Here is a 21,413-nt window from a genome sequence, read left to right as displayed (position 1 = left end):
GCTCTGACGCTCACAAAGACACTGTAGTAATTATAGTGTAATAATAAGTAAAAAAAATGGCTCTAGAAGCATTTAAGGTGACTTTTTTTCTAATTCTCTATGTAATTTGGCAGATCAACAACACTGTATATATTTTAAGTAAGCACTTGGCACAATGATTAATACTTCTTTTATATTTGTGTTGGTGTTTGTGAGCTTAAAACAAAGGCCGGGATTTGACCATAGCATCCTTGGAGAGACTGACACTGGAGCGGGAGCGGGGTACGCTATGAGCTGTGGGCCTCCACTGGCTGTAGTTAAAGCCGGGGCGGCGTCCTGGTCGCCTTTGCTGAAGTGGGAAGAAGTCGGGGAAGTGAACGGGAGGCAGGACGAGTACCACAGGCTTCAGCACCTCCTGATGAGCTCTGCGGGGACGGACAACCGGGGTAGCCGGGGGAGGGACGGGATGCAGAGTGGTGTTGGAAGTTGTATTGCTCAAAACAGGGGGGATGCTTTTCTTGGATGCGCTGTTTTCTGGTTTGGAGGAAGAGAAGGAGCTGGACACGGTGTTCTTTGAGGACTGCAGGCACACTGCTTTGGCTTTTCCTGAAGGACAAAAACAGCGAGAGAGGTCAGAGGGAGAGGACTGGAATGTTGGACCAAAGTTCAGACAGCATTGAGAAAAGGGTACATGCTGCACTAACTCTGTTCAAACTTTCAAACCAAACTTTATTCCTTGCTCCTCCTCTTAGCCAAAAGCTTAAAGGAACAGTTTGACGCTTAAGTCAGTTGTAAGTAAAATCTGGAACATCGGCGGGGGGAGTTTTTGGTAAATATGCTTATTCATTTTGTGCTGCAAATTAGATGAGAAGATTGATAACACTCAATCTTCTCATATAACTCTTATCAAGAAAGCAAATAAACATATTAACCAAAATGTCTCCTTAAATCAGCTGTATGTTCCAGATTTTACTTACAACAGATGACTCAAGTAATCATGCGCACCTTGTAATGACTGCCGGCTGTTCGTAAATTCCAGATGTCCACACAAAGTAGTGCTGTTGCTGCCCTTGGTCTCTTGGTTTTTGGACTGAATACTGACAGAGAGGTGGGACTGAGAGCTGCGTGCATGAGTAGTTTTTGCCATCCTGTTGGGGTGTCCATGCTGCTCTTTTCTTGTTAGCTTTTTGGAGCCGATCCTGTCCAGTATGCCTTTAGCATTTGCCCTGAGAAGCACGTCATGTGGTGCCTCTTTGACCACTGGCTCGGGCTGTTGAGAAGTGACAAAACAATAGCTTTTATTTTCTAAGACATGACAGATCATTCTTCGGCTGAAAAAAAATTTATTGGTGAATGAAACAGATTGTATACTGAAGCATACAGCCAGGTACCATATGACCTCACTAACCGACATGCCACGCAGACACAAAATCAAACGCAATAAATATTGCACGTTATTCTACTGAATAAGAAATCTTGTGGTATCGCATAAAGAAATGTATGCTGACACAATGCTTTATCTGCCTTAAAATGTACAATAATAATACATCCACATTGTTTAAGTACTAAGCAAAATCATATAATCAACATTTAATGGATATAATAAAAATACATTTGTTTACCATACAAGAAAATGTTTAATTAATGGTATAGGACCACCATATGTAAAAAAAATAAAATAAAAAAAAGGGGAGGAGAGAGCCACCATGTCCTTGCTGCTGGCTGCAGGGTCACCTGCTGTCTCAGCACCAGCCTACTGCTCTCCCCAACCCCTGAATTATTCACAAGCACAGTGTACACTACGGGGACATGCAGCCTGTGTGGGTTTATGTGTGTGTGTGTGTGTGTTTTCTAAGTGCTTCCTTGTACTGTGTATGTTTGTACAAGCTGTTGGTAATTCTATGTACACAGGTATGTGTGCATACATACTGTAAAGTGTGCAAGTGCATTTTTCACGTGCTTATTTGTGCTAATACACTCTGTGCACACAGGTAAACATGCTTCAGAAGCCCCTGCAGTCTTTGGTGGACGCCCTGAACTTCGTTGATGCTAACTCATAGAGACAGGGGGCGCTGAATTATTCAACAGACGCTCTCCATTGCCTCCCTTTCTTCCCCCTCACCCCTGTAAATCTCACTTCCTCGCCATCTCCACTTACCAACTACGCCATACTCTGTGAATCTCTCATTTCCTTCTAGACTCTGCCAAACTTAGCTGCCACAGCGCACCCTGGAGCTGAACAAATTCTGTTTAAATACTTGCGTCCAAAATCATTACGTCCAATATATCTTGACTAATACATCCAAATGTATGAAACTCACTCTTAAGAATGACAAAAACAAAGTCAAAGGCAAAAGTGTAAGGTTCTAAATCTCCTATCAATATTGTCCAAATTCGTCCTTCAGAAGTAGGGGACTTTTAGGGGAAAGTCCAACTGTGATGTGCTCTGCCTTCTCTGGAAATTAGGCGAAACACATTACTTGACTGTCTTCATGATTCCCAGCTGTTTCTGTATGGAGGGCTCATAAACGACTTTACTGGGTGCCACTGTGACAGACGATGTACGCGAGACAGCATTCAAACACTTATATAATTGCTATTTTTATGGCGCTTTTCAGAGTGCCACAATAACTTTTGATTAGCTTAGTTTATTGGAGGTAGGGAGGAAAAAAATCCTGTTTGAGGCACCATAACAGCAGTTTGATTATCTTTTCATCCCTATCTGTGGAGGTATAAAACATGATGGATGGCCAGAAAGGAACAGACACCACAGTGCAAGAGCCTGTGGGGGTAAAATGGCTTAATAACCCTGCACTGGCATAATAAGCATAAGAGCAAATTTCATAATGTGAGGGAGTATGTCGTAAATGTGGCTAGGTTGTGGATTATGAGGATGTGGGGAAGCCCGGCCACACAGACTTAATGAGACTTGCAGATGCACCTTAACCAACTCTGGGCTGGGCTGCCCTTCTGTAACAGTCTTACAGTCAACAACTATCAACAAAAATAATAAAGAGGTAAAAGGAGGAGAGCGGGTTAGACAGAGAGAGTCAGATGATAGTAGAGTGGAGATATGATGAGTTGGATAGGAGAGAGACTTTATGAAGCCATGCAAGCCTGTGACTAGACAAGACCGAATGCTTCCCGATTATTAATGTTCATAAAAGAGCCGTATGTATCAGAAAGATCCTTTCAGAAACAGAAATTGCTACAATAAACCCAAATCCTTTCAAATACACTTCTATAGTGTCTAATTTCCAAGTGTAACACCTTCATACACACAAAAAGTGGATTCCTACTTCTCCTTTAGGTAATAAAATCCAAGACCAACTCTCTGCTCTAACTGCAGATCTAAAGCTAATGGTTTAACTCCTCTCATCCTTTCATCTCATCCTGACTTAATTCTACTTCTAAAGCTGATTTCTTCACCCCGAATTTCAGCATTTATTCACACTCATTCCGCCACCTTCTCCTCCTTCATCTCACACTTTCTTTCTGGTTGCAGATTAGACTCGGACAAGACGCCTGCGTCTGTGACCCACCCTTCTCATTTCTTCTAGCAGCCTGACTTCTTTTCTCCTCTACTTTTTTCCACCTCAAGGGTTTGACCAAGTAGCTGCCACAGCCTGTGATGCGCAACTTATCTTGCCCTTTCTGCCCCCCCCCCAAAAAAACACACATTCAAAAGGGATCTGTTTCTACGCTTAGAAGACACACATGCTTCAGGTCCTCAGTGGATGAATTGTTTTTAAAAGATAGCTGGCAGCACAGCGTACCTGCTTGATCATAATTCCCACGCTTGTCTTAAAGCTCACCAATCAAACCTCTATCACCCCGTCTCTGTTGTGTCTGTGTGTATCATAAGGGAGACGATCACGGGAGGGCTTATCAGGACTCAGAAGAAAGCAGGTGAAGGACAAGGGAGTTTTTCAGCAGACATAAAGGATCAGTCAGTTTAGACAATAAAAAAATCTGTCACTCCAAAAAAGGTCAGGTCAGGTTCAGGGCTAATGTTGGAGGGTTTTTTTGTCATTGAAGACCGGACAGCTTTCCGGGCTGGATGCTAAATGAGCTTAATTTGTCCCTGCTTGTCTCTGGCTGAACTGCCTGGAAGCAGCAGTGGACCGGTATTTTCACATTTTGAAGGAGCTACAATAGATTGTGTTCAACAGGAAAAATGATCATGTAGGCCAATAAACCTTGAGGACATAAAGTATTGACTTTGCATTTTACTAATCCTCAACTTATTACAGTTTTTGGAGGCAGTAGAGGCCGATAAAGAAACTTAAAAAAAAGGTTTCCTTCTCAGTGGTGTGAAGAGTAGGGATGCACCGAAATGAAAATTCTCGGCCGAAACCGAAAACCGAAAAAGAGGAAACCAAGAAATTATGCCAATTATTAGTACCATTGCATTTATGACTGTGTACTAACTTCACTAAAATCAAGGCATTGCAATTGTATAAATTAATATTAAAGTTTAATTAAAAAAATATCTAGCAGAAATATGGCTACAATCTGATAGTCACACACAGTATATAGTAGCCTAAGAACAGAATAGCTTACCTATTGTTATTATTGTTATTATTTGAGGCACTTTCTTGCAGGATTTCACTGAACATATCAGACAACGAGGGTGCATGCCCCTCATCTGGTGCAGAGAGACGGGTCTTATTTTCTGCGCTCTGATCTCCTCCTGCGCTGGGCGCTGCTCTGTCTCCGTCTCCGTCTCCACGCGGGTTCTCCGCATTAATCGCGGCCTGGATCATTTCTCGTGCGCCCTGCTTTATTTTAGCATGCAAGTAATGGTCTTTATAACGCGGATCAAGTACAGTCGCGATGAAGTGCAGAGGATCCGAATAGATCTCAGTGAAACGTGTGCTGACAGACTCTAAGAGCTACTTCTCATTGTTTTCACTCCGTGGTCCGTCTCAACCTCGTTGCTTAGGAGACCCTTTGCAGGTGGAACGGATCGGGTACTGACACACGTGCAGGTCGCGGTTTGTGTTTGTGTCATCACAACATTTCGGCCGTATTGTTTCGGTGATAAAAGTATTTCGGCCGAAAATTTCGGTGGCCGAATATTCGGTGCATCTCTAGTGAAGAGTTTTACTCAGATGAACTACTGTCCCTCATCACTCTTCCTTTCTTGCGATCACTTCTATACTTAATGAAATATTAAAATGTTAAATTGACCCTCCACTTCCTGTGGTGGATAAGTCTAGTGTCGAGATAAATAATATAGTGAATATTGGTGACGCAGATAAAATCCAACTGTGTCAACTCATCGGGGGTTAACCACTGCTTTGCTCTGTGAGATTTAAAAAAACAAAAAGCGTACCTCTCTGCTGAGAACAGCCAGGAAGCAGCCATTGCTCTGTTCTGAGGGCTCCAACATGAAGAAGGGGTCTGTTTCCTCTGGAGCCTCGGCATGGTCAGGATTGCTGAACGGGGATGGACTAAGCCTAGATGAAACACAAATACAAACAAAAACACAGTGTACAAATATACAGATAGCTGTTAAATAATTTAACATGAGCTACGTTATTTAACTCAGTAAATGCACGTAAGTCCACTAGTTGTCTAAGTAAAGCCAGTGTGAGCCATATCAATAATATTACGTTTGTGTTTTATTTATGCTAACCAGAGACCTTGCCAGCACACTGGGCCAGCTTACTGCAAGTCTTGGAACATTCAGGTGTACAGGAATGGTAAACTTCAACACGTCTTATGTTCCACACACACACACACACACACACACACACACACACACACACACACACACACACACACACACACACACACACACACACACACACACACACACACACACACACACACACAACTATTCAAAAATATAATAAAAAATGTCTAAGAGAAGGGAAGCTGTCTGAAAATGTATTTTTTCCTGCCCTTTTCACAGCATTTAGAGACATTAAATGGCACCTTTGATTATATTTTCTCCCTGAGATGTGTGAGACTTTGACAGAAGCCTGCTTGAAGGGAAACAGACAAACAACCCGGCAGGCTGACAGACAGCGAGGCAAACAGACAAAGAGAGACAATGACAGATAGATGCAGAGAGTGCACCAGTGGTTCAGAGACCTGAGGCTGACCTGAAGTTTGCTTGTTTTGGTTCCCCCTCCTGCTCTGAGCGGGCCTTTGCTTGCTCCAGGGCTCTGCTCACCACCTCCTCGTTCTCCTCTTGGTATGAAGAACAGGTAGAGTACACCACTGCCAAAACCTTAGGGACTATACAAAAAAATGTGTGCATTGTATCAACATTCTGTATATATGTAAATATAATGTAAATATGCTTAACCTCTGTGTGTTACAACTATACTACATTTCTAAATAAAAATAAATCAGAAAAACACATAAGAAATTCAAATGAAGCTGCTTTAGTGACAGGAGACACATTCAGTTGAAAAAGTTACTTCCCCTCATTTTATGACAATTAAATGTAATTATTCAAACTGAGCCATCCTCCTCATCAAGCACTCCCTTTGAAGAAATCAGTTCTTGAATATTAATTTCTTAGTACTGTTGTGTGTATACACATGGTTCATTTTTATTCAACTGCTGCTGGCTTGTAGATTTGTGAAGCTACCGGCCGTTTGATTTGCTTCATTTGAGCTTTGATTTCTTTCTTGCTCACTAATTACAGCCAGACACAAACAATTAACGTCGAGCTGATAACAAATAAAACCTGCTCAGATGTGGCAAACAAATGTGAAATATCGCTTTTAAAGGAAGCAGAACTGAGTCAAAAATACGAGATGACTGAGGCAGAAACATTTGTTATTCACCCACCTCACATCTAGGACACTAAGGGCTATGAATGTGCGTGTTGATATTGTCTGTGTGAGCAAATGTCTATGCTTGTGCTTATGTAGAGTCATTGAAATGAGACCATAGACTCAACTAAGCTAAATCACTCGATACACGCCCACCATTAATTAACAGTCCTATTAGAAAGGATCTACACTGGCAAAAAAAAAAACGTAGAAGAGGGCTGATCGATGGCAGTGTGATTAGAGGAGCTGGTTTTCATTGCCCCTAACAGAAAGACTCCAACTGCTCGATGAACATGACCCAGACCATCACAGAAAGAAGTGCACTGAACAATAAATACAAGGCGGACAGAGGCTGATGAGTGGAGCTCATGGACGCAGATTAACACACCACTTAATGGAATAAAATACAAGACAGAGAATACAACTAAGCAGGAAAGCATTGGCTTTACAGAACTGTAACACCAGTATAGAATAATATATGATGTCATGTCCTAAAGTAGGTCCCTCCGTCATATTCAGTTCTACAGAATGTATGCAATGCAAAGCAGAATTACTAATCACTTGTTTAGAAATAAGCGAGGAATGCTGCAGGAGACTGTTGCTGACCGGCGAGGAGTACATTAGCATTCCTAATTAAGACTCAGACAATCTCCCAGGGATACCACAGGCTTCAGTCTAATGGAATATGTGATTAGATAATTAGGAAGAATAAACTTCATTGTGTCAGAGAGGTGAGAGAGGCTACGCGCTCAAGCCTGAGCTCATATGCTCTGTGTGTGTGTGTGTGTGTGTGTGTGTGTGTGTGTGTGTGTGTGTGTGTGTGTGTGTGTGTGTGTGTGTGTGTGTACTTATCAACATAAGAGCAGGTGGTTCGACACTCACACTTCAAGGCATGATCAATTTCCTTCCTCTGTTGGGCTACCAGAGCTTCCAGTTTGCTCTGGGCTATGGAGCCCTGGGATAAGTCCTGCAGCAGTTCTGTGTCTGAGAACAAGCAGAATCAAGGTTTTATTAGCTGATCTGTTTACGAGTGTGCTGTGCATAACTATAGGTTATATAAAAGCAGCAACTCTAATATGAATGACATCCACATATGCAGATGGAAGGGCTTGCTTTGATAGGTTTGTTGAAGGGATTCAGATATGCAGCCTATGAGAGGACTGTGGGTGGCTCATCAATAAGTATCTCTCAAACTAGATCAAACATAGCAATAAAATGAAATGGAAATTGTTACTCATAGTGACGCTCTTTATTTTCTGTTTAAACACAGGAAAAAGACGTAGAAAGATAAAGTAATGGTAACACTAATCAATACATTTGGCTGCATCAAACCTTAAAACTAGTTGACTACAACTTTACTTTTAAATCTTATTAAATTTTTTTTTTTGCTTTAAACCTAAAATAACATTGCTGCTCCAAAACATTTACTTCCATATTTTTCAAACAGACTTTTTATTGAACGTGTTGAAGTAGTAATAAGAGCTATACAGGGTTAGGAATTTGCATAATTTGCATTCACAGAATATGAGTTTGTGTGTTCATCGTTATGCAGTATGAACTCAGGATGCTGTGAGTGCACAGTACCCACAGCATCCTGAATGTTGTAGACTAACCAACAGTATGTGCCTCTGTTCGATTTCAGCATGGACACAAACAGCTGTAATGTACACTAGATTACAACATGTATTTCTGAAATCCGCATAGATCGCCATGTACCTCCCTTCTCTTGCAGTATAAAGTCGACCGGGTTGCTGACTGCAGACACAGAACACTTGGGGGTTAACAGGACAACGCGCACCCTCTGTAGTCGCTTGTCACCGCTGTCCAAAGACTGGAAGACCTCTGATATCAGCTTCACATCTGAGTAGAATGCAGATAGTTTAACAATATCCCCCATAATCACAAACACACATTTGCTCAATGCTTTAAGTATAATCACAATGTCCCGCTAGATTTCTTTGTCGAAAAAATACCCTGCCTGAAGGCGTCTTTTGTAATTATAAAAATGTCAGCTTTGTTACATGCGTTTACAGTAATTGTTCCCCTAATGACTAGCTGCGGTGGCAGCCACTATCTGCATATCATGTTTACATGCAGCTTAGTATCTCAGCAGACAATGTCTGATTTTAAGTGCACTGCCTGCATATAAGAGCCTCTGAGAATTTTGCTGGCAACTACCAATTTTTCAACCAATATTCTCTTGGTCATGAAAAGCATGTCAAAATTTGATCAAATTTAATCACTTCACTTTACCATAGTTATTAATCCAAAGTGGCCATTTGCAAAAAAAAAGGAGCAATCAGTTTGAACAAGTAGTGGATCAGTGTGACAAGGCCAACAGTTTCTGATTATCTTTAATGGAAGTAAAACATATTAAAGACAAAGATAGCCTGTGGAGTCACAACAACAAAGACAGTAAATACAAATAGATAGTGGTTTTCTCTTATTCAATCTCTTTCGTCTCACATACAAAGACACTAACAGATACTGCACTCATGGACACATCCATGTTATGCCTACTCTTGCAGCCCATTGCAGTGACGGTCTGCTGCAGCTCCTCCCTCTCAGCGTTTGTACGATCGCTGACACAAATGTAGACTGTGGGCTGGTAGTTGCTGTTGGCTTTCTGCTTCTCTGCGATTAGGGAGGCCGTGTGGGAGACAGTGAGGCCAGAGAAGCAGCCCACCATAAGAACATCTCCTTCCTCTGGTAGCAGGGAGCACGCTGCGTATGGGCCCAGGGTGCAGGATTTATCCTACAGACACAATGAGTGAAAGCATTAGTTTGATAAAGAGACCAACATACTTCAACAAAAGTGTCGGTTTCTGCACAGCAGCAACACTCTGCAAACTGATGACACAAACTAAACTAAGAGAAAGAAGAAGAAAAAGTTACAGTGTTTGATAGTGGTAAATATAATTGAGGTGGGAATGGATGGGAGAGGAGAGGGGGTTTGGAACAGCTGTTGCAAAGCAGGTAGGGAGGGGAGGCAAGAGGAGGAGAGGAGAAGAGGAAACAAAGGAGGAATAGAGAGAAAGTATGAGAGAAACAGTGCAGTCAGATTAAAACAAAGATGTTCTTCAATCATTAGGGTCCCCTCCGGAAAAATATATACATATATCCCTGTGGAACCACTGGGCTGGCTTGAGTTTCTGTAGTTAATATCCAGATCACAGGGTTTATCAGGAAAGACAATCCAGGGTGCAGAAGAACAAGGACATTTGAAAAGAGAGAAAAATAGAGGAGAGAAAGTGTGATGGAGACTCATAAAATGGAGAGAGCAAGAGGTGATTAATTAGGCAGTGGTGTTGAATGTTTGATTGAATTTGGCTGCAAAATCTGATTTAACTGTGTTGTGGTGCTGTGTGCTGCTTACAGTTTGCATGGCAGCTTGACTTTAATGGAGTAGAAATTAAATGATTAAGCAGCTCTCCCCCTCCCAGAATAGAGGATTCTTTATGGCTCAAAGTGAAGTATGGCCAGATGAGAGGAACTGATGTGAAATATTTGTATCTGGGAAAACTAATCTTAGTTGGCGTAAGGGAACTCAGTCTTAAAATCAATTTGAGCAAGTCCATTACCAAAGTGAAATCATAAATAGAGAAGATTGATGGGGCTGAACCGATTTCTGACTTCATATTAAAGTCTGCAGGGAGAAGGCTGCTCTTGTCAGAAACCTCCTCTCTCTGTGAAGCTCGTACCTGGATGATGAGTTTGTGGTTGCTAAGCAGCTTGGTGGTGTACAGCTGAGCTTTCAGCTGAGCAGGGAACACCAGTAGATCCCCACAGTGGGGATCCTGGCAGAAGGTCTGGTCTTCCAGCTGCCCAATCGATTTCACCTGGGAGAAGCCTGCACGCTTCAGCACACTTCGGACCTCGTCAAGGCTGGAGGCGAGGACAGAGGAGAGCAGATTTGTGGAAGCCCAAGAGAAGAGGGATGAGGGAAGGCAGGAAGAAGGTGAGAGGTGGGAGAAAGAGAAAGACTGTCATCATAGATAATAATAGTGTGGAGAATTGCTATGTGGCCTTTTAAAAGACTTTAGTACTAAAATGTGCTGGAAAAGCCATCAAGATACACACATGCGCGCGCGCGCACACACACCACTAGTCCCAACAGGTGACCTTTACAGTCCGAGAGCTTGCTGAGGGTTGTTGCTGATTGAATCTGTCCACAGCAGCAGGATTTACACCTAACTGAATCAGCCTGTCGGGACGCCTGCAAGAACACACATTAGCGCGCGCGCACACACACACACACACACACACACACACACACACACACACACACACACACACACACACACACACACACACACACACACACACACACACACACACACACACACACACACACACACACACACACACACACACACACACACACTCCAGTGGTTTAATTGGATGTCAGCTGAGCACCTAGCCCATAAAACATTAGGCAGCAACCCAACTTAAAGGTCTGTGTGTAGATGTGTGTGTAGATGCTTGCACACAATCTGTATTAAGCTTACAGTGCATTCTTGGGTTTATGTACAGGTGTGTGCATGTACAGGTGTACTTTATCTGCTTCAGAGTGTGTGAGTGAGTGGTGTATGTTTGTGTGTGCTCAGCTAACCAACCTGCTCCTGTGTGTGTTGATCCATGCGTAGAGTGGAAGGCTGCTTGATCTCTCCTGCTTCATCTTCACGCTCTCCGGCAGGATACACTCAATGGACAAGAGATCATGTTTGATCCTGCAGCGGGCCAGAGAGGCTGCCAGCTTGGTTTTAAACCTACGTACAAAACATTCTTTTTTTTTAGCTGTTCTATATTCTTAGTTTGTACTCTCCTTTTATACTTCCACTATGAGTTTGGGTTCTTCCTTCTACTTTTTTTATCTGTGTTATTCTCTTTCCTTACCTGAGGAGGTAGCTCTCCACATCTCTAACTTCTTGTACGATCTCGTCCTCCCCTTGGCGTTCCCGAGGGAAGAATTTTCTGTCCTGGAAGTCATAGAGCATCACGGCAACAAGGCTCATCTGATCATCTGGCTAAAGCATGAGAACAAAAAGTACAGTTAATTGGTGACTTCTGTTTTAACAAGAGAATAAAGAAAAATGAGGAACAAGGAGAGAGCCTGCATGCCTAACAGACAAATTTCAGATTTTTAATAACATGACTGACAAGCTTTTAATTAGTGAATGGTTACGCCTCAAAGATCAGCCGCATATGGTACATATCTAGAATGTGAATGTTCATAAAACCAACACAACCTGATCTTATGTAATAGTGTACTGGTGATTGCTCTATTTTGGTAACCTTTTTTTTTTTTGGTTACCTAATGAGGGGTACAGTGCAGAGATACTATATATTGGTATTCATTTTGAGATCAAATTATCCAGTTTGCACACGTCACACACACACACACACACACACACAGATGAAGTAGATGTCCTGCCATGAACCCACTGCTGCCACTTAATTAAATATAGGAGAAAGCCTGAGTTATGTATCTGCCACTCCTCCTCTACAATTATCTCTATCCATTCAGCTCTCTCTCTCTCTCTCTCTCTCTCTCACTCTCAGAGTGGGAGGGCACTAGTCGCATTAGTGGCAGATGGTGTTCCACAGCAGCAACAGCTTGCAACATCCTCACTACTGGGCTAATGGGCCGAGAAGCTAGAACGCTACAAGGGTTTATGCTCCAGCTAAGGAATTAGCCAGCGCTTATTATTCATTCCAGAGGCTTTTCATTTCATTTTTTGGAAAGGTCGATTTCAGAGACAGGTTGTTGTGGCACTCCATTTTCCTCTCTCGACCTTGTTCTCTCTAACTCCAGTTCTACTTTCCCATTACCAATGTCAAAACCTTGGGTGTGGGAAAAATCCCAGTCATTAAGTTGCCTGGTGACCGTGTCCCATGGTGGGAAACAGGCCTACAGTAAACATGCCTGCTGTGTTTAGTCACATAAACAGGTCTATGACATAAGAATATTTAAGACGATTCTAGATGTAGTTTAAGTTTCATGTGGCTCATTTCACATGGGGCTTAGGCCTATTTCATGTTAAATGTGCCAGTGTACCTAATATGCTTGCCTCACATCTACAATGTCACTCATTTTCATCCTACGCAGGATTTAGGCTTCATTTTGTCTCTCCATTCTGATCAAATGCATCTCGGGCTCATTTCAGCATGCAAGTCTATCTATAACTTCATTTTTCCATGCTCATTTTTTTTCCGGCTCACCTCTTCCCTCTCACCCACGTCTTTGTCCTCTATCTATCAAGGTTGAACTTTATAGATGCCAGTAGTGTAAAAGGAGGTAAGAGTGAGCTCTAAAGACTGTCTCATTGTGTCGGAGCTTTATTGTCTCACTGGAGGGATGCAGAGTAACGACCTGCCACCAACACATAGGGAGACCCATTCATTTCACCCAGGGCCATATTTCACAAGGCTACAGTGTGAGTGTATGTGCGTGTGTTGGGGGGAGGGGGGATTGCTTTGCAAACACACATTCATGTGTATTAATGTGTCTGTATATGTGTGTGCCCTCTCTGAAGTAGACATTGGCTGTCTACAATCGGTGCACTCCATGACAGCTCAGTTTGCTGTTAACATATTCTTCATTCTTGCCTTCATGACTCTTCTTCTCTACTAGCTCTATCAGCTACGTGCACACAGACTAGCTTTGTGCATGTTTTATCACCATCTAGACTGTTAGAGAAGCAGCTAGAGCAGCCCTCCGCTTCCCCCAGCTTCTTTTATGTGGCGTGTTAAAAGTAGGGCAAATGACAATCTCCTCCAGAGGATACCTCTTCATTTAAGTAGCAGAGCATTCATCTACTGTCTAAGAGCCGCAGGTACACGGCTGTGCTGGGAATCTTTCTTTTACGACTACCCAGCACAGCCTTAGTATCACTAATAACATTCAGCACACTGGTTCTAGGACGTACGTAGGATAGACACTGTGTAGAAAACACTCAGACGCCGCATCATCCAAACACACCCCTTGGGCTGCTACATCATTTTGATTTCATCACTAATTAATGGGGAGTTTTGCTTGAGAAAACTAATAATGGAAAAGACACGGCCAGGCACATTCTGTCTCATAGTACCTTTTAGATGTGTTCCTCCAAAGGGAGCAATTGCCATTGATTAGGGTAGGGAATGTGAAAGACAGGAGGTGCTTTGTGAGTTGATGAAAGGAGTGTATCAGTGTAATACATCAATATTACTGTTACTGATTAGAGGTCTAGAGAACAGAACAAAGAGTATGGGGAGGATGAACAGCAGTTCATGAATATTGGAAAGCACTGAGTAAAGCACAGTCAAAGGCTTGTGAGCAAGAGTTTAGGAAAACAGCGCAAGGTAAACAAAGCTATAGCCAAAGTAATAGCATGGGAAACTCCAAAACTTAAGTCTAGCCATTCTCACAGTCAAAAGGAATTAATATTTTTTAGCAAAAAACTGAAAGTAACAGATGTGCCTCTCCATCACATAATGCCAACACACATTAAAGGATTCAACAAGTTTACTTCTCTTAAACTACTGCTGTATTAAAAAATACTGTTTCTATGGAACTCACTTACCATTGGCTGAGTGAGGTAAAAGCAGCTGTCAATAAGAATGTCCTCCAGCAGATCTTGATCTGTGCAGAAATGTAAGGTGGTGAATTAAAACAAGGTTAGCTAGAAGGATGAAAATGTAGTAATAGCGATTTCCATTACTAATTATGTCTTTGAGTAATAACGAAGCATATTAGTGCCATTTTTTATATCAATGTCTAATTATCCCTAGAAACCAGTCTCGGCTCTATCATTTGGAGCATGGGATAGAGGACAATTACTCCTATATGCATTAACTGTTAGGATAGATGCTACAAAGGACAAATCCATATCTAATGATGAGAACAAAAAAAGAGAGAAAAGAGATTAAGACAAAGAGCAAGAGGGGCTCCTAGAGGCACCCCAAATGATCGTGATTTAATTTGAAAAGATAATTCAATCTAATGGAGGGTTTAATTTCCCGTGATTAAACACTTATTTGGTGCTTAATTATAGTTAATTTGATTCTTCATTTGCCTCATTTCTTTCATTTATTGTGTCTGTGGTGGTGTGTGTGTGTGTGTGTGTGTGTGTGTGTGTGTGTGTGTGTAATCAAAGGACTACTAACATTTATGACATTTAAAGTAATAAACAGGCTACATCTAAACATGATCAGTAAATCACTAAATATAACAGGCATGCATGTATTTCATACCAGACTAGACTGTGTTTGTATGCCTTGTTACCTTCTTTATTTCATTCAACACGTTACTTACAAATTATGTAGTGGTGACTTGATGGACAAACATTATTGCCTTATTTTACACCATTATACAGATACAGGACTTAATTATTATTATTTGATCAAATCAAAAGGTAACTATGGCCAGTCAAGTGCTGCCTATCAGATTTGTGTGGTTTCTCATCTCCATGCCCTGGCTATCATATCATGAAGGCAGCAACTGCCTCGAGCCTACGGGATGCTTTCTCTCTGAAATGCACATAAAGCACACACCCAGACTTATCTCTTCCATTCCCATCTGTGAACAGTGGGCTTTCCTTTTCAATACGAGGGAGATGGAGAGCCGGCAACACTATCCAGTTTATCATGCCAGGATTAAAGAACAGCTGCTTCCAAAGCCACTCTGCAGGTACAGTGTTTGCTCATTACACACTGGAAATGGGCAAAAGGATCATTTCACAAACGTGGATGTGTTTCTAGTGAGGTTGGGAAAAGCCTTTTTATGTTACTGCAGAGGAGTAAATAAAAAGGTGGGAATAAGATGCATGTGTTTGTTTAAGTGAGAGCGCGGTTTCAATATTAAAATTCGTGTGCAGTATGTGTCTACCACACCCACGGTGGCCTTCTTGGTTGATTCATATTCTTGACAGACAGACACACCTCTTAGGCTGCAAATAGGAGGTAAGCCCAGCCCTTCCACAGAGACACCATGGAAACCACAGACACTGCTGTTAACTTATCACAACATCTTAAATCATGCCAAACTGTACTCTGGGTCTCAGCCAAATGCACACTGGGTAGACAGAGTGTAGGGCAGGACAAACACACACACACACACACACACACACATCTGCGTGCAGTTACATCAACACACACACACACACACACACACACACACACACACACACAACAGCTAGGTAAACAAATAAATGTTTGCACATAATAGAGCTTATCGTTTATTGAGGAAACAAATGCATATAATCAGCCGTTGGTCTAATTTATAGCAGGTTTACAATAGTGGCCATTACTACAGAAGGCCTTAAAGATAAGCCCTGAAGAGATTGCCACTCAGTTCACACAGAGCAGCTCAGACCCCTGAGGAAGCCATGATGGTGGTAGAGGTTATAGTCTTCTGCATGCTATAAATCACACACAGCAGGTTGAGTAAAACACAGAGACAATTCTTCTATAAATCACGTACAGTAGACATCTTTACACAACAGACAGAGAGTCTGGGTTTTACTTGTGGGACAAGATAGATATTTTGAAATCAAAACTCCTCACTCTAGAAGTTGGCATGAAAAAAATTACTTGAAATCAGTCTAACAAGAAATAAATCCTACACCAGCAGGAGGCTCTCTAGTCATCACAGGACCCATGTTGAAGTTGTGCGTTTTGTGGCTTCCATCCAGGTATAGCACAATGAGCAGTGACTGATGGTGACTGTAGTCAAACAAATCCTCAGTGAAAGAGCCAGACCTGAATGCAGGCTCCTCTTCTCTTGAGCCAGGTCTTTGTCTCACCATGTTTCCTCATCAGTGCACCAGATTGCACATTAATCTAACACCAGCCAAAAAAGGTACGTGCCATAAGTTATACAATCACCAGTTTGGACTAAATGGCTAGATCTATCTTACATATTATGCACATGCACAATTTAATATTTGCCGCGGCATACTGGTGGTGATAGCTGTTCTGATTGTGGTCAAGGACAACAGCCTCTCTCTCTCTCATGCTCTAAATCCAGCTGAACACAAAGTGGTCCAAAGAAATGTTCTAGTTGCACACAGAGAATACAGCAGCCACAGTCATCTGACAAGGGCGTTTGGCAGCCCAGCTGGACAGTATGGACAATGAGGCAGAAACACTCAAAGGAGTAGCCAGTGGGAAAAAAGGAGGAAAGAGGAGGGGGGGTGGAGCGCTCTCATGGCCAACGACAAGGTCAGCTTCTTTTTTTTTACCAGTAAAAATCCCACAAAAATAGCTTTACATAGCTTCATAAAACTGCACATACCTCGAGCACTGAGAACACAAGGTAAAACAAGCCAACAAGGAATGAAACCTTGACAAGCTAAAATGCCTCTAGGTCAGTGATCACGCAGGCAGTCACTCACATATGAAAAACTTTTTTTTTTTTAAAGAGGCAGGAGAGGTCAAAGAAATATAAAAGCCCTGAAGATATTAAAAAAAAGAGACAGAATGAAGTGAAGGAGGCAGAGAAGTGAAGGCGTAAATACGACTCGACTGCTAATATTTGTCATTTGGCCGACTTCAGCTTCGTTTTTGTCTATGAAATGTCAAATCCACACCAGGGTAAACATCATCACCAAGTCAAACTCCATCTTTTAGTATTGACTGACAATCGCAGCAACAGACTAGTCTGCGTCCTCAGCCACCGATGATGCGCTTACTGATTGACTTTTTTCTTTTAAGCAGATAAGAGTTATAATCACAAGATCAATACCAGAGCTCATTGGCATTTTGTTCTGCTTGTTTTTCGCTGCTGTTGCATTTTCTTCTTTAGGTTAACAACTGACCTCAGCTCAATTTTGGATCAGTCAGTCCAAGTGCTCAGTACAGTGCACAAATGATGGGTCTCTGTGTGTGTGTGTGTGTGTGTGTGTGTGTGTGTGTGTGTGTGTGTGTGTGTGTGTGTGTGTGTGTGTGTGTGTGTGTTGTGTGTGTGTGTGTGTGTTTTATTTTGTGTGTGTGTGTGTGTGTGTGTGTGTGTGTGTGTGTGTGTGTGTGTGTGTGTGTGTGTGTGTGTGTGTGTGTGTGTGGCTGCCAGCATGGGTGTGTGTCACTAGCAAATCAATTTCTGCACCAAAAGTCAGGCTGTTCGTAGGAGGAGGAAGAGAGGAGATTAACATTGGCTTCCAGGCCGTGTCGTTTCCTCTGCACCCAATTTAACCACACAGCCAGCCCGAGTGAATCTAACATGTGACCAAAATACGTATGTGACTGAGGCATGTCGACAATCACGTCTCTATAACCGGAGTTAAGTTTCATTGATTATCAGTACCAAGCCGCTCTGTCAATTTGTTGTTATATGTGCAAATACACCCAACTGCAGCAACGGACACTGATTTCACCTAAGATACAGGAAAACGCCTACTTCTTTTTTTCTATTAGACCATGGTCCAAGTAAAAAATATAATATATGTTATATATTTTATCATAAAATTATGATATTATGATTAAAGATCAGAAATAATGTAACCAGTGCCGGTATCTTCCTATAATCCTTTAAGTTAGCCAATGATGGCCTTTGTAGCTCCTCCTTTGTTTAAGTTATCTCTGTTGCTAGCAGAAACTCTACATGTCAGACATGGAGGAAGGAGAACTGTAATAACATAGCACTGATAAGAAATAGAATATTTGTCTTTGAATTGAACTCTGAACAAAGGGGGAATCAATTTAACAAGAAATGCGGTATATTGTAATTGTTCTAAACTCAAGCAGGCCATTTTTCCTTCTAAGCAAATTCCTCATCCTGGTTAGTGCACGCATCCTCTCACAGAGAGAAGAAATGGGCGATGGATGAAAACAATGTCCTGGCAATATGATTTCTAAGGTCTCTCTTATTATTATCCTTAGCACTCTCGTTGATTTCTCCCGGTAATGTACAGGTAAGTACTATAGCCTACAGCTGTAAAACTAATATAGGTTACTGCAACAAGGCTGGGGCTTGTGATGATGAATATTATTAGGTGATCTGCATTAATTGTGGGACATGTAGGCCTAAGGCTTATCCAAGTTCAGCGGATGGATAGTGAGAAGGAAAAAATCAATCATGGCTACGAGGGTGTTCCTGCTACCTGACCTCTCCAGCCACTGAATACGCATTAAAATCGATTACAGCCAGATTCCTGCACTGACAGTCGGCTCACCTCCACTCCCTTATCACCTTGGTGATTACACACCCCTGTGACTTCAGACACCCAGACCCCACCCTTGTCCCAGATAACAGATTATGGGCCAGATTGATTTGTAGCATCACACACAATTCCCCCAGATCATTCAAGTATATTTTTTTCTTTTTTAACTTACCCTTCATCAATCGATCCTTGTCCAATTCTTCCTGTCAATTAAATTCACCAGGGCTATTCATTCTCATTTCAAGTGGCTGTTTGTTTGCCTGTAATCAAATAGTTTTACTTGAAATTTAACGCACCTGCAATTATCCAAAATAGGTGTTGCTAAACACCTTTTGCTGATGTCCAAACTCCGAACTCGCCCAGAACACACAAGGTAAGTGAATAAAGTGTGTGGACGTGTACATACATGTGCAAGATTGACAGGATAAGGAAAGACGGAGGGGAAAAGGGAAAAACAGTTATGACAAAAGGTTAAACAAATCCAATTAATTTCATTTACACACTCACATTTAAGTGTATTGAAGGCCAGCTCATAAGATGTACGTTGCATCTCCTCATTTTTGACTTCAGGTAAGGAGAGCCCTTTTTCTTTGCCATAATTCACCAACCGGTGTGCAGCGGGCTTCTCCAGGTGGTTCTTCTGGAAGATGACTGACGCCAGCAGGTAGACTCTGTCTGGAAAGCCCAGCTGACCTTCACCGGTGGTCTGGAGCTCTGGAGAAATAGCAGGGATGTCATCATCGGCTGGCTTCTCCAAAGGTGTCAGGTCCTTGCTCCCTGCAGTCTGGGAGCCAGCCTTTTTTGTCTTGTACATGGAAGAGCGAAAAAGACGCCCTCCAATGTTTTTATTTTTTGCCATCTTCTCAGTATTTTCTCACACCTGAAAACACACCATGAAATTCTTACTTTGGGGACTTGAATAATGCACAAACCATATACACAAGATTCTAAGTTTGACATTTAAAACTAAATTTGTGATTTGGGGTAATACAATTTACTTCACTTTACAGATTAACGTAATTTATAAGCAAAATTAGCTAGTTAAGTAACGTTAAGTTAAATAAGCTATTTTTGAATAAATGCCCAGTCCTAAATATTATAGCAAAATGTCATCTAGCTAGCGGTTAAATACTGAAACTGTTAGCTACCGTTACACTCAAAGCTAATATTTAGCTATAGCCATGGTGTAAATTTAGATTTAACGCGTTACTAGTATATTTTCTACAGGTTATATTATCTTTGCTTTGTTTAATTTAATGTTAATTAATCTAACGTTAACCAGGTTGCAGGAAATTTGACTAGCTAATCATTACCTAGCTAGCTAGCTAGCTAACTAACGTTAGTTAACTTTAACGTTAAATCACTTTGCTAAACATTGTGACCTAACGTTAGGTTAACGTTAACTTAGTTATATTGAATTAAGCATAGGTAAAATGCAATTGGCTGTAAGTAACTAACTGAAGCACACAGTTAATGTTAGCTAGCTAGATAAAACTCTGATTCAGTCTCGAAACAAGTGACGTAGCTAGCAAACTTTAACGTTAGCTCGCTAGCTAACATAGATAGCTAATAACACATTCTCAGAATGATTTGTTAAAGTAACGTTAACGTTAGCTAAGCTATCTTACTAGCTAGTTAACAGCACTGCTTTAACCAGGCTGATGTTACTGTATGTTAGCAGCAGCCCTAAACTAGGAAACATGTCGGTGTAAATCACGTTACCTTATGAGAAGAGTGTCCTCTTTTCTCTTCTAAAAATATTGTACTCGTATCCGGGACTCTTCATATTTACCGGTGTAACGTTAAGTATGTAACGTCAACGGTACTTTAACGGCACTGCTGCAGGTCGTTCTGTTAACCTTGACTCGAAGCAAAGTTTTAACTGCCAATAAAATCCTCACTATAAATCTGGGTCCGCGGTGAGGCGATGGGCGTCTCCACAGATGTTGACTGAAATCACCCTGCTTCTACCCTTGACTCGCTTTTCATTAATTTGAAAAAAAAAATACTTTTAAGTCTTTGGGTATAATAGAGTAACGTTAGTGTCTCCACTTAAAAACAAACTTTTCCAAATGTCTGTCAACATTGTGGAGCATTTTCGATTCGCGTGTTCCGTCACCATGGCAACCACATGCTAATTTCAAGGTCCTGTTCTTCACGGTTCAAGAATTAATCTCCTTAACGCTGGATGTCCTCTGTCTATCCTTATATATATGTCAGTGCGTCTATCTGGTACATTGTAGCTAGGCCTTTTAAAGTTTTACAGAGCAATATGCCAAAGGAAAGCTAATGACAACACTGGTGGACAGTAGCCTACATAAACCTAATTCAGTTGTAGATGGCATGCAGCTGCTGTTTTCAAAACTATAGGTAACATCCATCGATATGGAGAAAATTGTGTCTGCACATAACATAATCAAATTGTAGGCCTAATTGTAATCATTCCATATTTGTTCCCAATAACACTCATGTCAAATAATTTGGTATATGTTGTATACTG

At 41.6% G+C, this 21,413-nt stretch overlaps 1 protein-coding gene across 3 annotated transcripts; it reads right to left on the bottom strand.

Annotated features, from left to right (window-relative positions):
• Window positions 1-15: 15 nt before the first annotated feature.
• LOC120566456 (putative methyltransferase NSUN7) lies at window positions 16-20,997 on the bottom strand. 3 transcript variants are annotated; one of them, XM_039812933.1, is made up of 13 exons: window positions 20,636-20,997; window positions 19,421-19,793; window positions 14,339-14,397; window positions 11,670-11,800; window positions 11,390-11,542; window positions 10,475-10,658; window positions 9,294-9,528; window positions 8,490-8,633; window positions 7,656-7,757; window positions 6,093-6,228; window positions 5,318-5,441; window positions 985-1,249; window positions 197-585 (listed from the first exon to the last, which is right to left on the bottom strand). In XM_039812933.1, the coding sequence occupies exons 2-13, from the start codon at window positions 19,770-19,772 to the stop codon at window positions 197-199; spliced, it is 2,274 nt and encodes a 757-aa protein (XP_039668867.1). In that variant the 5' UTR covers window positions 19,773-19,793; window positions 20,636-20,997. The 3 variants fall into 3 exon arrangements, with proteins under 3 accessions (XP_039668869.1, XP_039668867.1, XP_039668868.1); XM_039812934.1 differs by lacking the exon at window positions 20,636-20,997 and adding an exon at window positions 20,542-20,619; XM_039812935.1 differs by lacking the exon at window positions 20,636-20,997 and having other exon boundaries at window positions 16-585; window positions 19,421-19,772.
• Between the last annotated feature and the right edge of the window lie 416 nt (window positions 20,998-21,413).

This window comes from Perca fluviatilis, chromosome 10 (assembly GCF_010015445.1).
Source record: "Perca fluviatilis chromosome 10, GENO_Pfluv_1.0, whole genome shotgun sequence".
Classification (NCBI taxonomy): Eukaryota; Metazoa; Chordata; class Actinopteri; order Perciformes; family Percidae; genus Perca; species Perca fluviatilis.
This window is presented reverse-complemented; position numbering and strand designations above follow the sequence as displayed.